The sequence below is a fragment of the Microcaecilia unicolor genome, chromosome 9, assembly GCF_901765095.1.
Source record: "Microcaecilia unicolor chromosome 9, aMicUni1.1, whole genome shotgun sequence".
In the NCBI taxonomy this organism is placed as follows: Eukaryota; Metazoa; Chordata; class Amphibia; order Gymnophiona; family Siphonopidae; genus Microcaecilia; species Microcaecilia unicolor.
This window is the reverse complement of record NC_044039.1, coordinates 60,524,380-60,546,348: the sequence shown is the minus strand read 5'-3', so window position 1 is coordinate 60,546,348 and position 21,969 is coordinate 60,524,380. Positions and strand designations below refer to the sequence as shown.

The 21,969-nt window shown below is 48.0% G+C and overlaps 1 protein-coding gene across 1 annotated transcript in view; it reads right to left on the bottom strand.

Annotated features, from left to right (window-relative positions):
• Positions 1–21,969, bottom strand: part of TMTC1 (transmembrane O-mannosyltransferase targeting cadherins 1) — a 1,359,696-nt gene that overhangs the window by 1,124,206 nt on the left and 213,521 nt on the right. The window contains 1 exon segment of the mRNA XM_030213674.1: positions 8,904–9,080. Within this exon segment, the coding sequence (XP_030069534.1) occupies positions 8,904–9,080 (177 nt within the window).

Below are 21,969 nucleotides of genomic sequence, written 5' to 3'. Positions count from 1 at the left end.
CCTCACAAGAGGCCTCAAAATCCATAGAGCATCTCCAAAAAACGGTTTCAACTTTAGAAGATAAAGTGGATGATTTGGAGAATCGTTCTCGCAGAAATAATCTTGGGCTGGTAGGAATACCAGAATCAATACAGGAAGCAGAACTGAGAGGCGTTTTGGAGCCCTGGCTTGCTAAGATCTTACCCAATCAGAATACGACGGGGCCGCTGAAGATAGAACGAGCACATCGCCTAGGCCCAAGAAAGGAGACCCACACCCGCCCTAGAGTGGTTATTTTGCGACTGCTCAACTACCAACATAAGATGGATGTGTTAACGGCTCTTCGGAAGGGGGAAACGCTGGAGATGGATGGACACAAGATACTGTGTTTTCAAGACTATTCTACTAAAGTCTCCCTCCAATGTAAACAATTTTCGCAAGTATGTGGGCGACTACACAAAATGCAGATAAGATTCAGTTTACTGTACCCAGCTAAACTCAGAATCCAGCATAATGGTACAGTAAGATTTTGTGACACTGTAGAAGCCGCTCAAGCACTGGTGGATCGATTAGAGGAGGACAGGCCGCGAGCATCAAGAAATACATGAACAATCCCCTGGAAGGACAACTGTGAGATTGATGCCGTTGATGGAGGTGGAGCGGAAGGAGCCAGAAGGCTTGTAAATATAAGTGGTTGAGTTTAACAGTTTTGAAATTGTTACTGCTGTTTATGGTGGCTGTATGGTTGAAGGGGTGGGAGAAGAGTGAATCATATAGTGTCAATGTGGGTGGGATCCCGGATCGGAGTCACGGAAGTAGTGCACCCTAGGTGCCACTAAGAGATGGGGAGGAGGGGTAGACAGGGGATGGGTGGGGGAGGGAAAGAGGGGAGAGGGGGTACATGGGAGAGCAGGTATGTCATGGTTACAGTGGAGAAGGGGAGCACAGACAACATATTAGGAACAACACGAGGAGTGTATTTCTGTGGAATTGGGTTCAACTATGGGTGGTGGGGGTATAGGCTGGGATGCCCCCCCTACCCACTTAATGAAGGCATCAAGGTCACATTTTTTGTGGTGCCTGACAATACGTGATGGCCCTTAAGGTGGTAACGTGGAATGTGGGGGGCATTTCTTTGCTGATTAAACGGCAGAAAATACTTCAAGCACTTCATAAACAACAGACATCAATTGCATTACTTCAAGAAACGCATCTAACCGCCAAAGAGCATGAGAAACTATGTCGATGGTGGGTGGGTTCATATTATGAATCGCCAGTACAGGTGAAAAAAGCAGGTGTTATAATTTTAATTAAGAAAGGGGTTCAAGTCATCACAGATAAGACTATTGCGGATAAGGAGGGAAGATATGTATTGGCACATTTAACAATAGAGCGCCAACCAGTAGTTATATGTAATGTGTATGCTCCCAACACGTATAATAAGGCATTTTACAAAAAACTTTTATATCATTTAACAAGCTTTGAAGGACCTCCCCTGCTGATAGGAGGGGATTTCAACGAAGTTGGAGACCCTAAACTGGACAGATCTCAGGGGGGTAAAAAAGGATCGGGTGCGGAATCCAGAGGAATAGGTATGTTGAGTGAAGTTTTGGACCTGGTGGACGTGTGGCGCACTTTGCATCCATAAGAGCGTGACTAAACTCATTTGTCTCGTGCACATGCCACCATGTCGCGGATTGATTACATTTTTATCTCTCGCTTATTATTTACAAAACTTAGTGCAGCAGAAATAGGTCCCATTAAAATCTCAGATCATGCAATGGTGATGGCTTCATGGGAACCTTCAGAGGGTAGCCCAGGTCAGTTCCAATGGAAATTTCCTACTCAGCTTTATAGAGATCAGGAATTCCGGGAATACACACTAAATAAATATAAGCAGTTTCAAGATACAAACCAGGCGCACATGGCAACTCCAATACTCTATTGGGATACGGCTAAGGCTGTACTTCGGGGTAAGATTATCGCTTACACAAGTCACCAGAAAAAGACGCGGGAGAGGGACATGCTCAGATTAGAAAAGGAAATAACACGGACACGGCGTGAGTATGGGCGCCAACATAACGTTAAATTAAAAGCCAAGCTTCTAGAATTGCAGCAAACCCTAAATGAGAGACTTCACCATAAGGCCCAATGGAATTATGTGTACTATAGATATCAATTGTACAGAAACGCCAATAAAAGCGGAAGGATGTTGGCTAGGTTGGCAAATCCTAGGCAGGGCAATTATAAAACAAACACCCTGTATTCCTTAAATGGAACCTTAGAAAATAAAGATGTCCCTATTAATAGAATCATGCAAGAATATTATCAGAAGTTATATGCTATCCCAGATCCACCCCCGATGGACAGTGAGATGTATTTGGCTGGGCAAGAGCTTCCGCAAATAGACACAAAAAGCTTAAACATGCTAAATGCTCCCATAACGGCAGATGAGGTATCATGGGCTATACAGCAAGGACCATTGGGGAAGGCCCCGGGCCCAGATGGTTATAACGGCGGATTTTACAAAATACTGAGGGATGAAGTAGTGGTACCCCTGACTTCAATGTTTAATGTCATAGTGCAGGAAAAGCAAATGCCCATTTCTTTACGAACAGTGCAGATTATAGTGCTCCCCAAACCAGGGCAGGATGCACAGAAACCTGAATCTTATAGGCCAATATCGTTACTTAATTTTGAAGCCAAACTGTTTGCTAAAGTATTAGCAAACTGTTTATCTCGAATACTGCCAGATGTTATCGAAGATTCACAGGTGGGATTTGTACAGGGCAGGACTATTACTAAAAATGTGAGGAAGATATTGGTAACTTTGGAGGCGGTGTTCACGCAGGCCATACCATCGGTGTTAGTCAGCTTTGATGCCGAAAAGGCGTTTGATAGGGTGGTTTGGGATTTTTTATTTGGCGTTCTAGACGCGTATGGTATACGAGGGTTTTTTCAGGAGGCGATCCATGCATTATACTATCTTCCACAAGCACAGGTATGGGTAAATGGAATATTGTCACCGTCCTTTCCTATACATAGGGGGACTAGGCAGGGATGCCCCCTATCACCTTTATTGTTTGTATTAACACTAGACCCACTGATTAGAAACATACAACAGACGCCCGATGTATAAGGAGTCAGGATTGGAACAGAAATGTTTAAAATAGCAGCTTTCGCTGACGATTTGTTGGCATATGTAACCCATCCTGAAACATCACTGACAGCTCTCTTAGAATGCATGACAGAGTTTGGTGACTTCTCTGGCTTTAAGCTAAACTTGGAGAAGTCTGAAGTTTTGCAGAGGGAGGGAGACCAAGTTGGAGTTTGGCGGGAACAGCTTCCGTTGAAATGGGCGGAGGAATCTTTCAGATATCTAGGAATAAGGCTGGCTATGGACACCACCACACTTTATAAAATCAATATAGAAAAGTTGTTACAGGACACCAGATGCTTTCTTGAGAGATGGAGCCATTTACCCATATCGCTAATGGGCAGAATCAACTTATTTAAAATGATCATATTCCCGAGATGGCTCTATATTTTACAGGTGTTGCCAATACATATTCTTGGAAAAGATTTACGTAAACTGAACAGGATGAGTCGGAAGTTTCTATGGGGGGGGGGGGGGGGGGAGGAAGTCAAAATTACGATTTGAATATCTGTATGATGGATGGGCACAGGGAGGGTTGGGATTCCCTTGTATAAAACGATATAATCAGGCATGCCTTCTGAGACATCTTAGGGATTGGCTGCTCAATACACATCAACATACGCCGCTTAGCTGGGAAAGTATACTATTTAGACCATGGCATTTGAATTTTCTCCTGCAGGCCAAAACAAAAAACTTGCCATTGGTTTGAAGGAAAAGCATACTGCTGCAGCCACTGCGACGCATTTGGCAATTCCTTATGCGATCCTGGGGACAAGATCCCAATATTAGTGATCAACTCCCATTGCGAGGGAATGGGGATTTTTCCCCGGGGTTAGAGAAAGGGATACTTGATAAATGGTCTGAATTGGGAATTACTTTGCTTGAACATTTGAGGAGTGAAGAGGGGGGACTGTATGGATTTCAGGACCTGCAACAGAGGCTTTCACTTGCCAATAAAGATTATTACACATATAGACAACTGCATCATTATTGGTTCAGTCTAGACCAGGCAGCTCTGGACACGAGGTTGGGCCATAAGCTGCGTGAATTTCTGAGGGGGGATGCATATGGACAGGTATCGATATCGAGCTTACACAGAGCTTTAATGTCGCTCAGGCCTCCTCGTGCATATGAGAAGCTTAAAGACACATGGAGTAAAGATTTGGGATATGAGTTGAAGGGAATAAATTTTGCTAAATTGATCAAAGATATACCCAAACAAGTGGGTGGAGCGGAGCTGCAGGAGAGTCAATATAGGATCATCCATCGGGGATACATCACACAATCACAGGCAGCAAGGGCTGGTTGGATATCTGATGCCCAATGCCCTAAATGTCACAGAGAGAGGAATACCTTTCTACATGCATTTTGGAGATGTGACAGAATAAAATTATTTTGGAAAGCAGTACAGAAATACCTTGAAAAATTATCAGGCCAAGGGCTGCTCCCCTCCTGGAGAGGAGTACTTTTGAACGAAAGCAATGCATATGGGGTCTCAGATAAAACTTTGGAGTTACTTTTCTGTAAGGCATATGCAGTGGGGAAAAATGCATACTCAGGCATTGGATGCAGGAGGAACCACCATCCGTTTGGCTCTGGAGGAATAGGCTCCATGAGTTAATGCTCTGGGAGGCCAGGGTGGCCCATGGTAACCCAAAGAGACGAAAGAATTTTATTAATATATGGAACCCTTATCTGCAAAATATTTCTCATGAAGCAAGAAGTGCTGTACTAAACAACTTTAGCAAACCCTAACGTAAAGGGAACCCGGTAGACATATACTCCTTGTACAAGACAGTAAAGTTTGGTGACAGAATTTTGGAAGGAATAGAGACCATGAAGTAAGAAGCTCATGGTACAAAGGTTATATGGGGGGGAGGGGGTAGAAGGGGAGTAAATGTTGTAAAAATTGATGATACAGTTAAAATATACATAAATGCATATGATGTGTCACTATGATTACAGAACGTTTGCCTTTCATAAAGCTGTTTCAAATGTTTGAACATCAATAAAAACCGTTTAAATATAAGTTATATTGCGATTTTTATTCTACTTTATGTGCTGAGATAAGGTATAGAACCTCTTACATAGGTATGAATATGCTCTGACAATGTAAAATAATTGGAAGTGTCTCAATAGATGGAAAGTTGCAATAAGGGACAAATTAACTGACCAGATCAATAAGCATTAACTGTTTTTGCTTCTGCATTATGCAGTGGGATAGAGAACACTTTTCCTGGGTTTTGAGGGATTTACAAGAACCTGGTACCCACTCTGGTACAGTATCAGGGGAATTTTTGAAAGAGAAGGACGCCCATCTTCCAACACAAATCGGGAGATGGACGTCCTTCTCTCAGGGTCGCCCAAATCGGAAACCGATTTTGGGTGTCCTCAACTGCTTTCCATCGCGAGAATGACCAAAGTTCATGGGAGCATGTCGGCACCGTACCAAAGGCGGGAGTGGGGTGTGATTAAAAGATGGGCGTCCTCGGCCGATAATGGAAAAAAGAAGGGCATCCCTGACGAGCATTTGGCTGACTTTACTTGGTCCATTTTTTTCACGACCAAGCCTCAAAAAGGTGCCCTAACTGACCAGATGACCACTGGAGGGAATCGGGGATGACCTCCCCTTACTCCCCCAGTGGTCACCAACCCCCTGCCACCCCCCCAAAAAAATGTTAAAACATTTTTTGCCAGCCTCTATGTCAGCCTTAAATGTCATACTCAGCTCCATCAAAGCAGTATGCAGGTCCCTGGAGCAGTTTTTAGTGGGTGCAGTGCACTTCAGGCAGGCGGACCCAGGCCCATCCCCCCCCCTACCTGTTACACTTGTGCTGCTGGTAAATGAGAGCCCTTCAAAACCCACCCGAAACCCACTGTACCCACATGTAGGTGTCCCCCTTCACCCCTTAGGGCTATGGTAGTGGTGTACAGTTGTGGGGAGTGGGTTTGGGGGGGGGGGGTTGGAGGGGCTCAGCACTCAAGGTAGGGGAACTATGTACCTGGGAGCAATTTCTGAAGTCCACTGCAGTGCCCCCTAGGGTGCCCGGTTGGTGTCCTGGCATGTGAGAGGGACCAGTGCACTATGAATGCTGGCACCTCCCACAACCAAAGGGCTTGGATTTGGTCGTTTTTGAGATGGGCGTCCTCGGTTTCCATTATGGCCGAAAACCGGGGACGACCATCTCTAAGGTCAATCATCTCAAAATTTAGGTCGACCTAAATGTGGAGTTTTGGGTGTCCCCGACCGTATTATCGAAACGAAAGATGGACGCCCATCTTGTTTCGATAATACGAGTTTCCCCACCCCTTCGCCAGGACGTCTGAAAATGCCCCTCCACGTATACTAATAGTTTTTAAAAAAATGTAAACATGCTATGAACAGAGTTGTTGCTATACTTTCACCGTTTAGGAATTAAGGATAATTATACAGAAATAATATTGTGAATGACATTTTTTGAAATGTATTTAATTTATGCAGGGATTTTTGTAAGAATCACGGCTATCTTAAAAGTGTCTTCCCCTATGCAAATTGCCTGTATTTTTGTGAATAACAGATTACATACTGGCCTCCCTGAATGTTTAGCCTTGCACATCATTCTCTTTTATAACTATCTGTTCTATATTCTTTTGTGAACCACCTAGATTTGTGCTCAAATTAGGCAGTATATTAAGTTGCACAATAAACAAACATAATATCCACAAAACAGATGGTTGAAAAAAGAAGTAGAAAATCTCATTTAAGGAACTTGCAAAAGGCGGAGTTAGTGATGTAAAATGACAAGTACTCAGACTTCAATGTAAAGCTTAAGCTATACAAGATGTAACCAAATCAGTAAGAATCAAAGATGTAAGCCTGAGTATTCACTACTCTCTATGAGAACAAGCCTAAGGCCTGTATTTTGATTGATGCACCAACTTTATGCTGTATTGCCTGATTCGAAATAACCACTGAACTCTTATATTGGTAAGTTATGGAAATTATAATGATAAAATTGCTTCTTCTCATACAATCTAACAAGCCTTCTGCATCTGTCTCCTCTCTTTCATGTAATTATAATAAGTTCTATTTGCTTCAGTGGAAAACACTGTTAGTATCAATAGACGTGTTAGATTGTATAATAGAGAGACAGGGGACTGGGAGTCAGAGGTCTATACACCATCCCTCCCCCCACATCGAGCAATTATTCCTCCACCCCACCTAGCACTACCCTGTCTCACTCCCGCATCCCAACAGTGCTCCTGTCTCAACCTCTCTCCCTGACTCCTCTAGCCACCTGCCAGCATGCTATAGGTTTTTTTTCTTTCCCTCCCCCTCCCCCCAGCCACCCGCTGACATGCTGCAACTTTTTCCCCTCTCCCCCCCCCCCCCCCGCAAGCCACCTGCTGCAGTTTTTGTTCTCGCCCACCCCCCATCCACCCGCCGGCACGCCGCAGGCCCTCCCTCCCCTTCCATCCCCGCCGGGCGGCACTGCAGTGCAGCTCTGCACGTCTGCAGTGGAGCCACACAGCGACACATCCGTCAGCATGCTGCCGCTACACGACTGCTTCCTTCCGGCCGGCCTCACCTTCTCCAATACTCTTTCTGAAGAGGCAGGGCCATCGCAGAGGAAGCACTCGTAGCAGCGTGCGGATGGCCCCGGCGCCGCGCGGCTCCACTGAAGCAGCGGAGCTAACACCGCTGCCAGACAGGGATGACAGGGGAGGGAGCAGGGAGGGAACAAAACCTGTGGCGCACCGGCAGGTGGCTGGGAGGAGGGAAAGCTGAAGTCGCGGTTTGGTTATCTATGAGGTGCACCATTGCTGGGTGGGCCTGAGCCCAAAGTGGGTGAGCCCAGGCCCACCCGTGGCTACGCCCCTGCCTTAAAATGAATCCTTTGTGCCACTGGAAGCCAGTGTAGTTGCTTAACAGCAGATGTCACGTGAAAATCTAAATAAACCCACAATTGTTCTCACAGCAGCTTTCTGGACTATCTGCAATGCCTTAATTCCTGAAGTAGCCATACCAACGTACAAGGCATCAAAATCATACTTTGAACCACACACAACAGTAATCATACAAAGTAAGCATAGATTTTAATCTAAAAATCATATGTAATTGTCTAAAGGCTGCCTGAACAACATTAGAAACCCGGGATTTCATTGTAAGCCTATGATCCAGCATCACCCCCAACAATTTCATCTCTTTCTTAACCAAAACACTTATATCTCCCAAGCAAACAGTCTCAGGCCACTCTTTCAATTCTTCCAGTTCCACAATCATTACCGCTGTGTTTTGCCATATTAAAAACTAAACCATTCTCTTCCATCCACTGCTTCACCATATACCTACTCAACTGCAAATTAAACTTTCTCCCCACTTCAATATCGGGAAACAAAAATTGCACATCATCTGCATACACTTGATAATTAACCCTTAGTGACAAACATTTTACCCAAAGGTGCTAAATATATATTGAATAACAGTGCTGACAGGGCTGATCCATGTGGAACATTCAACCTTTACAGATACTGAAACCTGAAATCCACTCCTCACTATCACTGACCTTCCCATCAAATATGAAGCAAACCACTGCAATACTCAACCTGCAACCCCTAAACCTTGTAACTTATTAAGCATCAATTCCAAATTAACAGAATCGAACGCACTTCATACAGTAGTGTGTAGAGTGTATCAGCAGTAAACAGAAATACACACAGAAGCATTTAACATAAAATATTGTTACAACTTCTGTACAGTAGTGGTCTTAAAGATAAATAAACTTACAATTTGATCTTTTTGTGGCACAGAATAAGGAGGTCATATAACAAACACACTCCAAAAACTGTGATTCCAGTTTCTTTCACCAACATGGCACAGGACCCCAAAAGTAAACTAAGCAGCAGGAAGAAAGGAGAGACAGTAGAAGGGAAATGTTTCCCAACAAAAAATGGATCCACACTCCTGGGGGAAAGAAAAAACATTTTTCAATTTTGATTGCAATGATAAATATTTCACATATATAAAAATATGTTTTCTGGCACAAATTTTTAAAAAGTGTTTCAACTACCATTTTTGCCTGTAAAATGAATATCATGCAAGGAAATATAAATCTGGGTTTGCTCAGTGATATCAACAGTTACTATCCCATGACAATATTGAAATAACTAAGAGTAGGGCTAGTTTTAGGCAGACTGGGGCCCGGGGAAGAAATTAATGAGGGGACCCATCCCCCAAGCAGGGCCGGTCCTAGGGTTTCTGGCGCCCTCCTGCAGCCTATTAGTCGGCGCCCCTATCCATCCAGGGTGGGATCACTATGGCTCCGCCCCTAAAGTAGTCACACCCCTTTTACCAGCCATGGCATTATTGAAAATATTAAACCAGTATAGAAGAAAAATAACTTGTGTTTTTTTTCATTATAAATAATTTCTGTAAGCTGTTACAGCTCCATTATACTCAAAATGACACAAACCAAATTAGCATACAGACCATGAATTATGAGAACAGACAGTCTTGCCAACTCTGAAAAACAATGTGTTAGTAAAATCTCTGAATCTAACAAACAGATCCCTATTCAGACACTTAGCCTTGCAGTCACTCATGCAGAACAGAGATAGCCCCTCTTCAAATTCTTCAAAAATTAACCTGAAATCCTAAGAAGTTAGACTCTGCATGCAGCACCAGAAAAACAGAAAGAAACACATTGCAAAATAAGATAGCAGATGTAAATTCTCAAAGTGGACATATTCCAAACACTAAAATGAAAATAAAATTATTTTTTTCTACCTTTGTTGTCTGGTGACTTTGTTTTTCTGATCATGCTGGCCCAGCATCTTATTCTGCTGCTATTCCAGGGCTTCCTTTCCATTTATTTCTTTACTTTCCTCCTTTCTTCTTCATTTCTTGCTCTATATCCATAAGTAAAAGCTGGGTCCTCTGCAGACTTGACTGTCCAGTGGATCCAGCTTCTGCCTATTTTCTCCATCCATGTGCAGTTTTTCTCCTCTCTTCCTTTTCCCTCATCTCATCTCCTTCCTCTCTCTTCCCTCCCCTCCATCCATTTCTTCTTTCTCCCTTCCCCTCCATCCATATGCATCTCCTTCCTCTGTCTTACCTCTCGTCCATCCATGTCCCCTGCCATCTATCCATCCATATCCAGCAATTCTCCTCTCCCCTGCCCTCCCCTCCATGTCCAGCAATTTCTCCTCTCTCCCTGGGCCCTGCCCTCCCATCCTTGTCCATTGATGCTCCTCTCTCCCCTTCCCTCCTCCATCCATCCATCTATATCCAGCAATTCTCCTCTCTCCAATGCCCTCCCCTCCAGCAATTTCCCCTCTCTCCCTGGGCCCTGCCCTCCCATCCATCCATGTCCATCCTTGTCCATCGATGCTCCTCTCTCCCCTTCCCTCCTCCATCCATCCATCCATCCATATCCAGCAATTCTCCTCTCTCCAATGCCCTCCCCTCCATGTCCAGCAATTTCTCCTCTCTCCCTGAGCCCTGTCCTCCCATCAATGTCCATCCTTGTCTATCGATGCTCCCCTTCCCTCCTCCATTCATCCATCCATATCCAGCAATTCTCCTCTCTCCAATGCCCTCCCCTCCATGTCCAGCAATTTCCTCTCTCTCCCTGGGCCCTGCCCTCCCATCCATCCTTGTCCATCCTTGTCCATCGATGCTCCTCTCTCCCCTTCCCTCCTCCATCCATCCATCCATATCCAGCAATTCTCCTCTCTCCAATGCCTTCCCCTCCATGTCCAGCAATTTATCCTCTCTCCCTGAGCCCTGTCCTCCCATCAATGTCCATCCTTGTCTATCGATGCTCCCCTTCCCTCCTCCATCCATCCATCCATATCCAGCAATTCTCCTCTCTCCAATGCCCTCCCCTCCATGTCCAGCAATTTATCCTCTCTCCCTGGGCCCTGCCCTCCCATCCTTGTCCATCAATGCTCCTCTCTCCCCTTCCCTCCTCCATCCATCCATCCATATCCAGCAATTCTCCTCTCTGCAATGCCCTCCCCTCCATGTCCAGCAATTTCTCCTCGCTCCCTGGGCCCTGCCCTCCCATCCATGTCCATCCTTGTCCATTGATGCTCCTCTCTCCCCTTCCCTCCTCCATCCATCCATCTATATCCAGCAATTCTCCTCTCTCCAATGCCCTCCCCTCCATGTCCAGCAATTTCCCCTCTCCCTGGGCCCTGCCCTCCCATCCATCCATGGCCATCCTTGTCCCTCGATGCTCCTCTCTCCCCTTCCCTCCTCCATCCATCCATCCATATCCAGCAATTCTCCTCTCTCCAATGCCCTCCCCTCCATGTCCAGCAATTTCTCCTCTCTCCCTGAGCCCTGTCCTCCCATCAATGTCCATCCTTGTCTATCGATGCTCCCCTTCCCTCCTCCATCCATCCATCCATATCCAGCAATTCTCCTCTCTCCAATGCCCTCCCCTCCATGTCCAGCAATTTCCTCTCTCTCCCTGGGCCCTGCCCTCCCATCCATCCTTGTCCATCGATGCTCCTCTCTCCCCTTCCCTCCTCCATCCATCCATCCATATCCAGCAATTCTCCTCTCTCCAATGCCTTCCCCTCCATGTCCAGCAATTTATCCTCTCTCCCTGAGCCCTGTCCTCCCATCAATGTCCATCCTTGTCTATCGATGCTCCCCTTCCCTCCTCCATCCATCCATCCATATCCAGCAATTCTCCTCTCTCCAATGCCCTCCCCTCCATGTCCAGCAATTTATCCTCTCTCCCTGGGCCCTGCCCTCCCATCCTTGTCCATCAATGCTCCCCTCTCCCCTTCCCTCCTCCATCCATCCATCCATATCCAGCAATTCTCCTCTCTGCAATGCCCTCCCCTCCATGTCCAGCAATTTCTCCTCGCTCCATGGGCCCTGCCCTCCCATCCATGTCCATCCTTGTCCATTGATGCTCCTCTCTCCCCTTCCCTCCTCCATCCATCCATCTATATCCAGCAATTCTCCTCTCTCCAATGCCCTCCCCTCCATGTCCAGCAATTTCCCCTCTCTCCCTGGGCCCTGCCCTCCCATCCATCCATGGCCATCCTTGTCCATCGATGCTCCTCTCTCCCCTTCCCTCCTCCATCCATCCATCCATATCCAGCAATTCTCCTCTCTCCAATGCCCTCCCCTCCATGTCCAGCAATGTCCCCTCTCTCCCTGGGCCCTGCTCTCCCATCCATCCATGTCCATCCTTGTCCATCGATGCTCCTCTCTCCCCTTCCCTCCTCCATCCATCCATCCATATCCAGCAATTCTCCTCTCTCCAATGCCCTCCCCTCCATGTCCAGCAATTTCTCCTCTCTCCCTGAGTCCTGTCCTCCCATCAATGTCCATCCTTGTCTATCGATGCTCCCCTTCCCTCCTCCATCCATACATCCATATCCAGCAATTCTCCTCTCTCCAATGCCCTCCCCTCCATGTCCAGCAATTTATCCTCTCTCCCTGAGCCCTGTCCTCCCATCCATGTCCATTGATGCTCCTCTCTCCCATGCCCTCGCCATCCATCTATATCCAGCAAGTCTCCTCCCTCCCCTCCCCTCCATGTCCAGCAATTTCTCCTCTCTCCCTGGGCCCTGCCCTCCCATCCATGTCCATCGATCAATGCTCCTCTCTCCCCTGTCCTCCTGCTCCCATGTCCACCTGCCCACCCTCTTCTCTGGTTTAAATCTTGTATTTAAATTTACCTCCGTCGCAGCAACTGCGCAGCGTCAGTGAAAGCACTGCCTGATGTCTCCAGCCTTTCCTTCACTCGTTTGATCCCTCTCAGTGTCCCGCCCTTACAAGGAATTGACGTCAGAAGAAGGCGGGACACTGAGGGAACAAACGAGCGAAGGTTAGAGACATTGGGCAGTGCTTTCACTGACGCTGCACAGCTGCTGCAACGTCGGAGGTAAATTTAAATACAAGATTTAAATCCCCCCAGGGTGGCGAGGGTACCGGAGCAGCCAGGAAAACCAAAGGCTGGGCTGCTGTCGGGGTCCAGGAGTTGAGGTAAGCGGCGAGGGTAAGCATGGCACGGTGGCGCCCTCCAGAGGTTGGCGCCCTCCTGCCATGCTTACCGGGTTGGACCGGCCCTGCCCCCAAGCTCTCCACCCACCACTGCTGCCATATATGAAACAACTTTAAAATGACTTCTTTACACACAAAATACAGACAGGCCTTCACCAAATACAGAACAAGGGATCAGAAATTAGAAAAATGGAAATACGAATACCAAAATTAAAACATGGCAAGTACTGAAACACTGAAGAAATAAAAACAGAAATGCACTTCCTTTTTGTATTGAACACAATTGGTAGCATCACTACCAGCAGCCTGCAATGGACTGCATTAGGGGCTTATAGCTCATTTAGTTATGTTTTAAAACATAAGAGATGTGAGGTCACGTGATGCCTTGCTGAGAGAGTGGGTGTCAGCAGAAAGAACTCACGAGACTCGCCTCCAAAATATTTTATTGCTAAAACAGAGATGGTGACAGTGCAGGTAAAGGAACCGGGAGTTAAGATCTGTGTTCAGTACCTTTTTCTTGGAGCGAAGAGAATGGCTTCGAAATTGCAACGCCGAGAGAAGGACAGAACACAGCAGTGTGAGGCTAGGATAGCAGTCAGAAGAGATTCTGGAGCCTCTAGCGTCAGCTCCGCATGGGTGGCGGATATCGTATCGGAGGTGAAGCAAGCCATTGATGCGTCACTGGATAACAATTTACAAGCGATCACAGATAAATTAGATAGTGTGGATGGAAAACTGGAGGCGATGCGCAGAGAGTTCTCAGCATACTGCCAGCGAGTATCTGACCTGGAAGATCAAGTTCAGCAGCTTACCACGTCTAATTCAAGTTTCCAGTCCAAGCTCAAAGTACTGGAGGACAAGCTTGATGATACTGAAAATCGATCAAGGAGAGGGAATCTAAGGTTGGTAGGCTTACCTGAGTCTATCCTGGAATTGGATTTGAGAAAATTTGGGGAATCTTGGTTGGTATCGGAGCTGCGCCTAAAATCAGCGGCAGGGCCTCTGCGTGTGGAACATGCTCACAGGCTGGGGCCTAAGAGATCAGCAGAGCTCAGGCCTCGTGTGGTCATCTCCAAAATCCTGAATTATGCTCACAAAGCAGAAATTCCGAGAGCCATTAGAGCTAAGGGTACTCTAACGTATGAAAATAAGTCGGTCCTGTGCTTCAAGGATTTCTCTGCCAGGGTATCGACCATGAGGTGTGCATTTGCTCCTGTCTGTTCAGAACTACATAAGCGTCATGTTCAATTTGCTCTGCTGTATCCAGCGAGACTAAATATTTTTATGGATGGTAAAGCCCAATTTATTGACTCACCAGAAGATGCGAAAAAACTGCTGGCTAGAAATGGCTAAGAGGGAGTTGTGATGGAGCGAACAGTTGAGGCCGGGTCGTGAGAAAGGACACTGAGGCGGTGAGAAGTCTTTTATAAACCATGCACACATGGTAATCTGCTGACAGAGAATCCGGATGCATTAACGTTCAAATGACTCCTGGTTTCTTATGAGGATGTTTAATAGACATAAGCTAGGAAAGAAAGCATGACTACAGTGTTTTTTGGGTTTGTTTTTTTTTTGCTTTTGCTTTTGCTTTACACAAGTGTTCAACACTCTTGCGGGAGCCATTTAGCTGCTCCCAGGTTGAAGTGGTTCTAATGTGTATTGCCTGTATGAGAGCGGTGTTGTCATATGGCCTTTGTTGCTCTATTTAATAAGCACTGATGTGTGATGTGGGGCAGAGTTGTGGGGGACGTGGGGAGGGGGGAAGATATTAAGAACGGAGATACTGACACTTGTGGTATGAGAGAAAAGGGGAAGGTTTTTTTTTAATTAATTTTCTGTGCTTTGCATGCCATTAGTATGGTGTTACGTACCTCACCTGAATTGTGGTCCGTGCGCCAAATTTGCCGCCGAGCCTTGCCCCGGCGGCGATAGCCGGCCTTGCGGGCTGTCGGCGGCAGTCTTGTGGGGTCCGGTTCCGATAGCTGGCTATGTCGCTCTGGCCGAGGGCGCGGGTCCAGCTGATGGATTGGACGGCCATCGTGCGGTGGCCGGCCAAGCCGGCCACGTGGTCTGCCAGCTTTCCTGAAGCCACGCCGGTTTCCGGTACAGGTAGCTTGCATGGCCTGGTTGCACGGGATTGGGCGCCTTTCCCGAAGTTCCACCTTTTTCCTTGTTGGCACCAATCTGGAGCGTTCTCTGCAGCTGCCCGTGGTTACTGCTGATGCGGGGACTACTTAAGGCTGGCAGTTCCATGAACACCTTGCTTCGGCTTCTATGCTTATAGAGGTTTGGTGCTCATCTCGTGCACTCCATTGCTTTACTTGCCTACCGTTACCTGACCCTTGGACTGGACCTGATACTTGTTGCTTGCTGCCTGCCCTGACCCTTGGACTGAACCTGATACCTGTTGCTTTGCTGCCTGCCCTGATCTCTGGACTGTACCGGCTCATGCTTTGAGTTTTCGCCCGCCTTGCTTCTCACCTGGTCTGGGCAGCCCAACCCCGTCCGGTTCCCGAAGTTCTGGTGGCCACCTGCACCTGGGGGCTCAACCCCTGGGGAACAGTGGTCGCTTCCCAGGTGAAGCTAGGGGTTGTCTGGCTGCCTGACCGAGTGAAGGGCACAAGAGCTCACTGCAAGAGTCACAACAGGACCATAACATATGGATTTGTTAGAGAAGACGAATGGTGTTTGGAAGTATGAGACGGTGGAAGGTTTGAGGATGGGAGGGATACATATGGAGTTTGATAATGAAAGTACATTGTATACATCAGTCGTGTTTAAAAGTTGATGTGGGGTTTGTTTTTTTGTCTTTTAACTGCTATGTCTATGGAAACAAAGCAGCTAAAGTGAGGGTTGAATTTACTGTATTTGACTATAGAGGAGTTGGGAGGTTGGGAGGAGGCATGATTTCCACACTGACCTCATTTGTTGTTGGACGGAGTGGGAAGTGGGGGATTATAAGAAGTTGGTTTTAGGGATGGGAGATTATGCCGGGGGAGAGGAGAGGGGAAAGCTTCGGGGTTGGTTCTGTTATTGCAGGGGTTTCAGTATGGGAGGTTTTGTGTTGGGGTTCTACTTTTGGGGAGGTCTTTGTTGCTTGGGGCGAGGTGCATGTGATACCAAAATTTTGGAGAGTTGGGGATCGGGGGCCTTAATGGCTGGGACAGCCCTTTAGTCGGATACTACTATACATTTGATAAATGACCACACTTTATATAAGAAGACCTGAGGGTTAAATTGGTTTCAAGGAATGTAAATGGGGTAACATAGTAACATAGTAGATGACGGCAGAAAAAGACCTACACGGTCCATCTAGTCTGCCCAACAAGATAAACTCATATGTGCTACTTCTTGTGTATACCTTACCTTGATTTGTATCTGCCATTTTCAGGGCACAGACTGTAGAAGTCTTGCCCAGCACTAGCCCCGCCTCCCAAACACCAGCCCCGCCTCCCAATCTCGGCTAAGCTTCTGAGGATCCATTCCTTCTGAACAGGATTCCTTTATGTTTATCCCATGGATGCTTGAATTCCGCTATCGTTTTCATCTCCACCACCTCCCGCGGGAGGGCATTCCAAGTTTCTACCACTCTTTCCGTGAAAAAATACTTCCTGACATTTTTCTTGAGTCTGCCCCCCTTCAATCTCATATCATGTCTTCTAGTTCTACCGCCTTCCCATCTACGGAAAAGGTTCGTTTGCGGATTAATACCTTGTAAAACGTTACCTATCAAACGTCAAAAAATCTTACAAGCCTTAAATCATCAGAAGGTACACCTTGCCTTTTTACAAGAGACCCATTTATTTGAGGTAGAACATTTGAAGTTTAGGCACTGGTGGGTGGGGAAAGTAATTGACATTCCAGCAGTTCACTGTAAGGGCGGTCTCCTGGTCCTTGTGCGGAAGGGGGTGGATGTAGTAATTCAGAAATCTTGGAGGGCCCCCAAGGGGAGGTTCTTAATGATTAAGGCTCTTCTTAACAAAAACCCAATGTTGCTATGTAATGTGTACGGGCCCAATGTATATGAACATGGATGGATAAGAGCTATTCTCCGAGGACAAGCAGGCTGCTTGTTCTCACTGATGGGTGACGTCCACGGCAGCCCCTCCAATCGGAACACTTTCTAGCAAAGTCCTTTGCTAGTCCTCGCGCGCCGATGTGCACCGCGCATGTGCGGTCGTCTTCCCGCCTGAACCGGCTCGTGCTGGCCAGTCTTCTTTTGACCGCGCTCGGTACGGTCGTGTTTCGCCGTTCGCGCCCCAAAGTTGACCTCGCGCGTCGTTTATCAACTTCGTTTTCGAAAAGAAAAAAAAAGGTGTCGGAAGGAGACCTTTATGGTTTTCTCCCTTCCCGTACTTCTAGTTTTGCCCCGGTAAGTTTTCTTTCGTCATCGGGGTAGGCCCTATTTAGGCCTCGGTCGAAGTTTTCTTCCCCCTCTTTTTGTGGTGCCATTTTCGCCATTTCGAGTTTTGATCTCGCCGGCGCGATTTTTCCGCCCATGACATCGAAGTCTTCCAGCGGCTTCAAGAAGTGCACCCAGTGCGCCCGGGTAATCTCGCTCACTGACAAGCACGTGTCGTGTCTTCAGTGTCTGGGGGCTGGGCACCGCCCTCAGGCCTGTAGTCTGTGTTCCCTTTTGCAAAAGCGGACTCAGGTAGCGAGATTAGCCCAGTGGAAGGTTTTGTTCTCGGGCTCTTCGTCGGCATCGGCACCGGGAGTATCGACTGCTTCGACGTCGTCGGCGTCCGGACCTTCATCCTCGCCCCCGATTGCATCGAGTGCATTGAGGCATCGGCCCTCTGCATCGGGGCGACATCGGAGGGCTGCGTTGGCGTCGGTGGTATTGAGACCTCCTCGTCTGCTGATGTCGTCAGACGGTGGTACTTCGTCTGGAGTGCAGGTGAGGGCTGTCCATTCCCCTGCTGGTGGCGGTGAGCCTTCGGGTGGGTCTCCCCCTACCCTGAGGGCTCCTGCGGTACAGCCCCCCCCCGAGACCGACCCTCTTCTGCCTCGGCCCCGAGGAAGAGACGGCTGGATTCTACGTCCTCCTCGTCGGTGCCGGGAAGCTCCGGTGACGTGCTTCGTTCCAAAAAATCGAAGAAGCATCGTCACCGGTCCCCTTCCCGTGTCGGCACCGAGAGCTCTGGGTCGCCGAGGGAGTCGGCACCCAGTAAGCATCGGCACCGAGAGGACCGCTCGCCCTCTGTTCAAGAGGAGTCGATGCGCTCCCCTTTGGACAGCCCGGAACAGCCTCCACGCCCGGAGCAGGTTCTGACATCGACTCCTGCATCGGCTTCCATGTCTTTTTCCACAGCCGCTCTGCACGAGAGCCTCCGGGCCGTTCTCCCAGAGATCCTGGGAGAGCTGTTGCACCCTACCCCTCCGGTACCGGGGGTGCTTGCGCCACCGGTACCGTCGAGCGAGGCGCCGGCTGGCCCATTGTCCGGGGTGAGGTCTCCGACATCGGTGCCGCTTGCGGTACCGAGTGCGGTAGCCTCCCAGGAAGGTTCCCCGACTACGTCGGCGGAGGGAGTTCACCGGTGCGGACGAGGGAGTCTACCTCTCGACGCTCCCACCGTGGCCGCGGTTCCACGGAGTCGAGCCGGGCACGGTTGCAGACACAGGTCCGTGAACTTGTGTCTGACACTGATGGTGAGGCCTCGTGGGAAGAGGAAGAAGACATCAGATATTTCTCTGACGTGGAGTCTGAGGGTCTTCCTTCTGATCCCACTCCCTCTCCTGAAAGACAGCTTTCTCCTCCTGAGAGCCTGTCTTTCGCTTCCTTTGTCCGGGAGATGTCTACAGCCATCCCCTTCCCGGTGGTTGTGGAGGACGAGCCCAGGGCTGAAATGTTTGAGCTCCTGGACTATCCTTCTCCACCTAAGGAAGCGTCCACAGTACCCATGCATCATGTCCTCAAAAAGACATTGCTGGCGAACTGGACCAAGCCTCTAAGTAATCCCCACATTCCCAAGAAGATCGAATCCCAGTACTGGATCCATGGGGACCCAGAGCTGATGCGCACTCAGTTGCCTCATGACTCTGGAGTTGTGGATTTGGCCCTAAAGAAGGCCAAGAGTTCTAGGGAGCATGCTTCGGCGCCCCCGGGCAAAGACTCTAGAACCTTGGACTCCTTTGGGAGGAAGGCCTACCATTCTTCTATGCTCGTGGCCAAGATTCAGTCCTACCAGCTCTACATGAGCATACACATGCGGAACAATGTGCGGCAGTTGGCGGGCTTGGTGGACAAGCTCCCCCCTGAGCAAGCCAAGCCATTTCAGGAGGTGGTCAGGCAGCTGAAGGCGTGCAGAAAATTCCTGGCCAGAGGGGTGTATGACACCTTTGATGTTGCGTCCAGGGCCGCTGCTCAAGGTGTGGTGATGCGCAGACTCTCATGGCTGCGTGCCTCCGACCTGGAGAATAGAATCCAGCAGCGGATTGCGGACTCGCCTTGCCGTGCGGATAATATTTTTGGAGAAAAAGTCGAGCAGGTGGTAGAGCAGCTCCACCAGCGGGACACCGCATTCGACAAGTTCTCCCACCGGCAGCCTTCAGCCTCTACCTCTACAGGTAGACGATTTTTTGGGGGAAGGAAGACTGTTCCCTACTCTTCTGGCAAGCGTAGGTACAATCCTCCTTCTCGACAGCCTGGGGCCCAGGCTAAGCCCCAGCGCGCTCGCTCTCGTCAGCAGCGTGCGACTCAGCAAGGCCCCTCGGCTCCCCAGCAAAAGCAAGGGACGAGCTTTTGACTGGCTCCAGCAGAGCATAGCCGTCTGTGAAGGATGCTGGTATAGGACCATATAGTGTGTCAGATCATGCTTTGGTGTGGTGCATTCTGGATTTCGGAGGATCGGAAAATAAATTGTGTCTGTGGAGATTTCCTCTGCAATTATATTGGGATCAGGCTTTCCGAGAACATTTGCTTCATAAATGGGAGGAGTATCGAATGCACAACGTAGACCACATACAGCAGCCAGTGCTTTTTTGGGAGGCAGCCAAGGCCATGCTGAGAGGGGAAATAATAGCTTATTCTTCCTTTAAGAAAAAATCTAGAGATAGGGAAATCTTGTGATTAGAAAAACTGGTGGTTAAAGCTGGGAAACTATATGGGGAGCGTCCGACAGTGCAAGCGAGAAGTTCGTGTATTGTGGCTCAATTGGATAGAGGAGACGGAGTTCGAGTGAGGTCTGATCGGAAATAGCGAGACTTTTCAACAATATTATCAAAAATTATATGCTAGCCCGCTGGAGACGCCTCTGGAGGGTAACCTCTATTTTGATAAGTCTAGAACTACCCTGTTTGGGTAATAGAGACGTTGATAAACTTAATGCCCCCATATCTGAGGAGAAGGTGGCCTTAGCCGTTCAACAGAGTGCTCTCTTAAAATCGCCAGGTCCAGATGGGTTTAGAGCAGAGTTTTATAAACTTCTGTGCCCCTCAGTTATTCCTATTTTGCAGTCTTTTTTTCACTCAGATTGCGGAGGCGGGAGAACTTCCGAAATCTCTTCAATAGGCCAATATCATAGTCTTGTTGAAACAAGGGAGGGATCCAGACACTCCATCCTCCTACAGACCCATCTCACTTCTCAATGTGGAGGCAAAAATTGTATGCAAAAATACTGGCTAATCGAATGGCTCATGTGCTCCATGAACTCACAGCGGATCCCCAGGTGGGTTTTGTTCGAGGTTGTACTATTACACATAACATACGCAAGATTCTTATTTCTATGGAGCAAGTAGAGCGAATGGCTAAGCCCTCTCTGCTGGTCAGCTTTGACGCAGAGAAGGCGTTTGAACATGTTGATTTGGGATTCCTTTTCGCTGTTTTATGCCAATACGGGTTCAATGTTTTTTTTCTGGATGCTGTTGGGGGATTATACTCAGCACCTAAGGCAAGGATCCAAGTGAATGGGTTGACATCTTCGGTTTTTGGGATACGTAGAGGTATACGGCAGGGCTGTCCCCTGTCTCCAGTACTTTTTGTTCTGTCACTGGATCCCTTGGTTAGGGATATTATGTATAATAGAAATATTCAGGGGGTTCGCATAGGAAGTCATGAGTTTAAAATTTCAGCTTTTGTGGACGATCTGTTGGTGCATGTAGTGTAGCCCCAGACATTTTTGGTGCGCTGATGGAGAGTTTTAAGCAGTGGTGTGCTGGTAAATTTTTAACAACAGGCTCTCTCCCCGGTCCACCTCAGCGCCACCCCCCCCCCCATCTACCTCTGTGCCCCCCTCCCCCCAAAATTGCAGAGCTGGCTATAGCCGGGGGGGGGGGGGGGGGGGGGCAATGCATTACTCTCTCCAAGAAAAAAAATTAAATGATCCCAGGTTCCAATCTAATTCATGTTTAATGTGGGATAAAATGCCATAAATAAGTAAATAAATAAATATAAACTTTTAATGTTGAGCACCTGATTTTCAAAGTGAACATACTGTATTCCAAACACTATAATGAAAAATGATTTTTTTTTCTACCTTTGTTGTCTGGTGACTGTTTTTCTGATCATGCTGGCCCAATATCCGATCTTCTGCTGCTATCTGTCCTCTTAACTCCGTTTCCAGGGCTTCCTTTCCATTTATTTCTTTCCTCCTTTCTTCTTCATTTCTGGTCCTCAGCTTCTGCCTATTTTCTTCATCCATGTGCAGTTTTTCTCCTCTCTTCCTTTTCTCTCATCTCATCTCCTTCCTCCTCTCCCCTCCATCCATGTCCAGCATTTCTTCTCTCTCCCCTCCTCTCCCCTGCATGCACCCATACCCAGCGACCCTCCTCTGCCCTGCCCTGCATGACCCTCCTTTCCCCTGCCCTGCATGCACCCATGTCC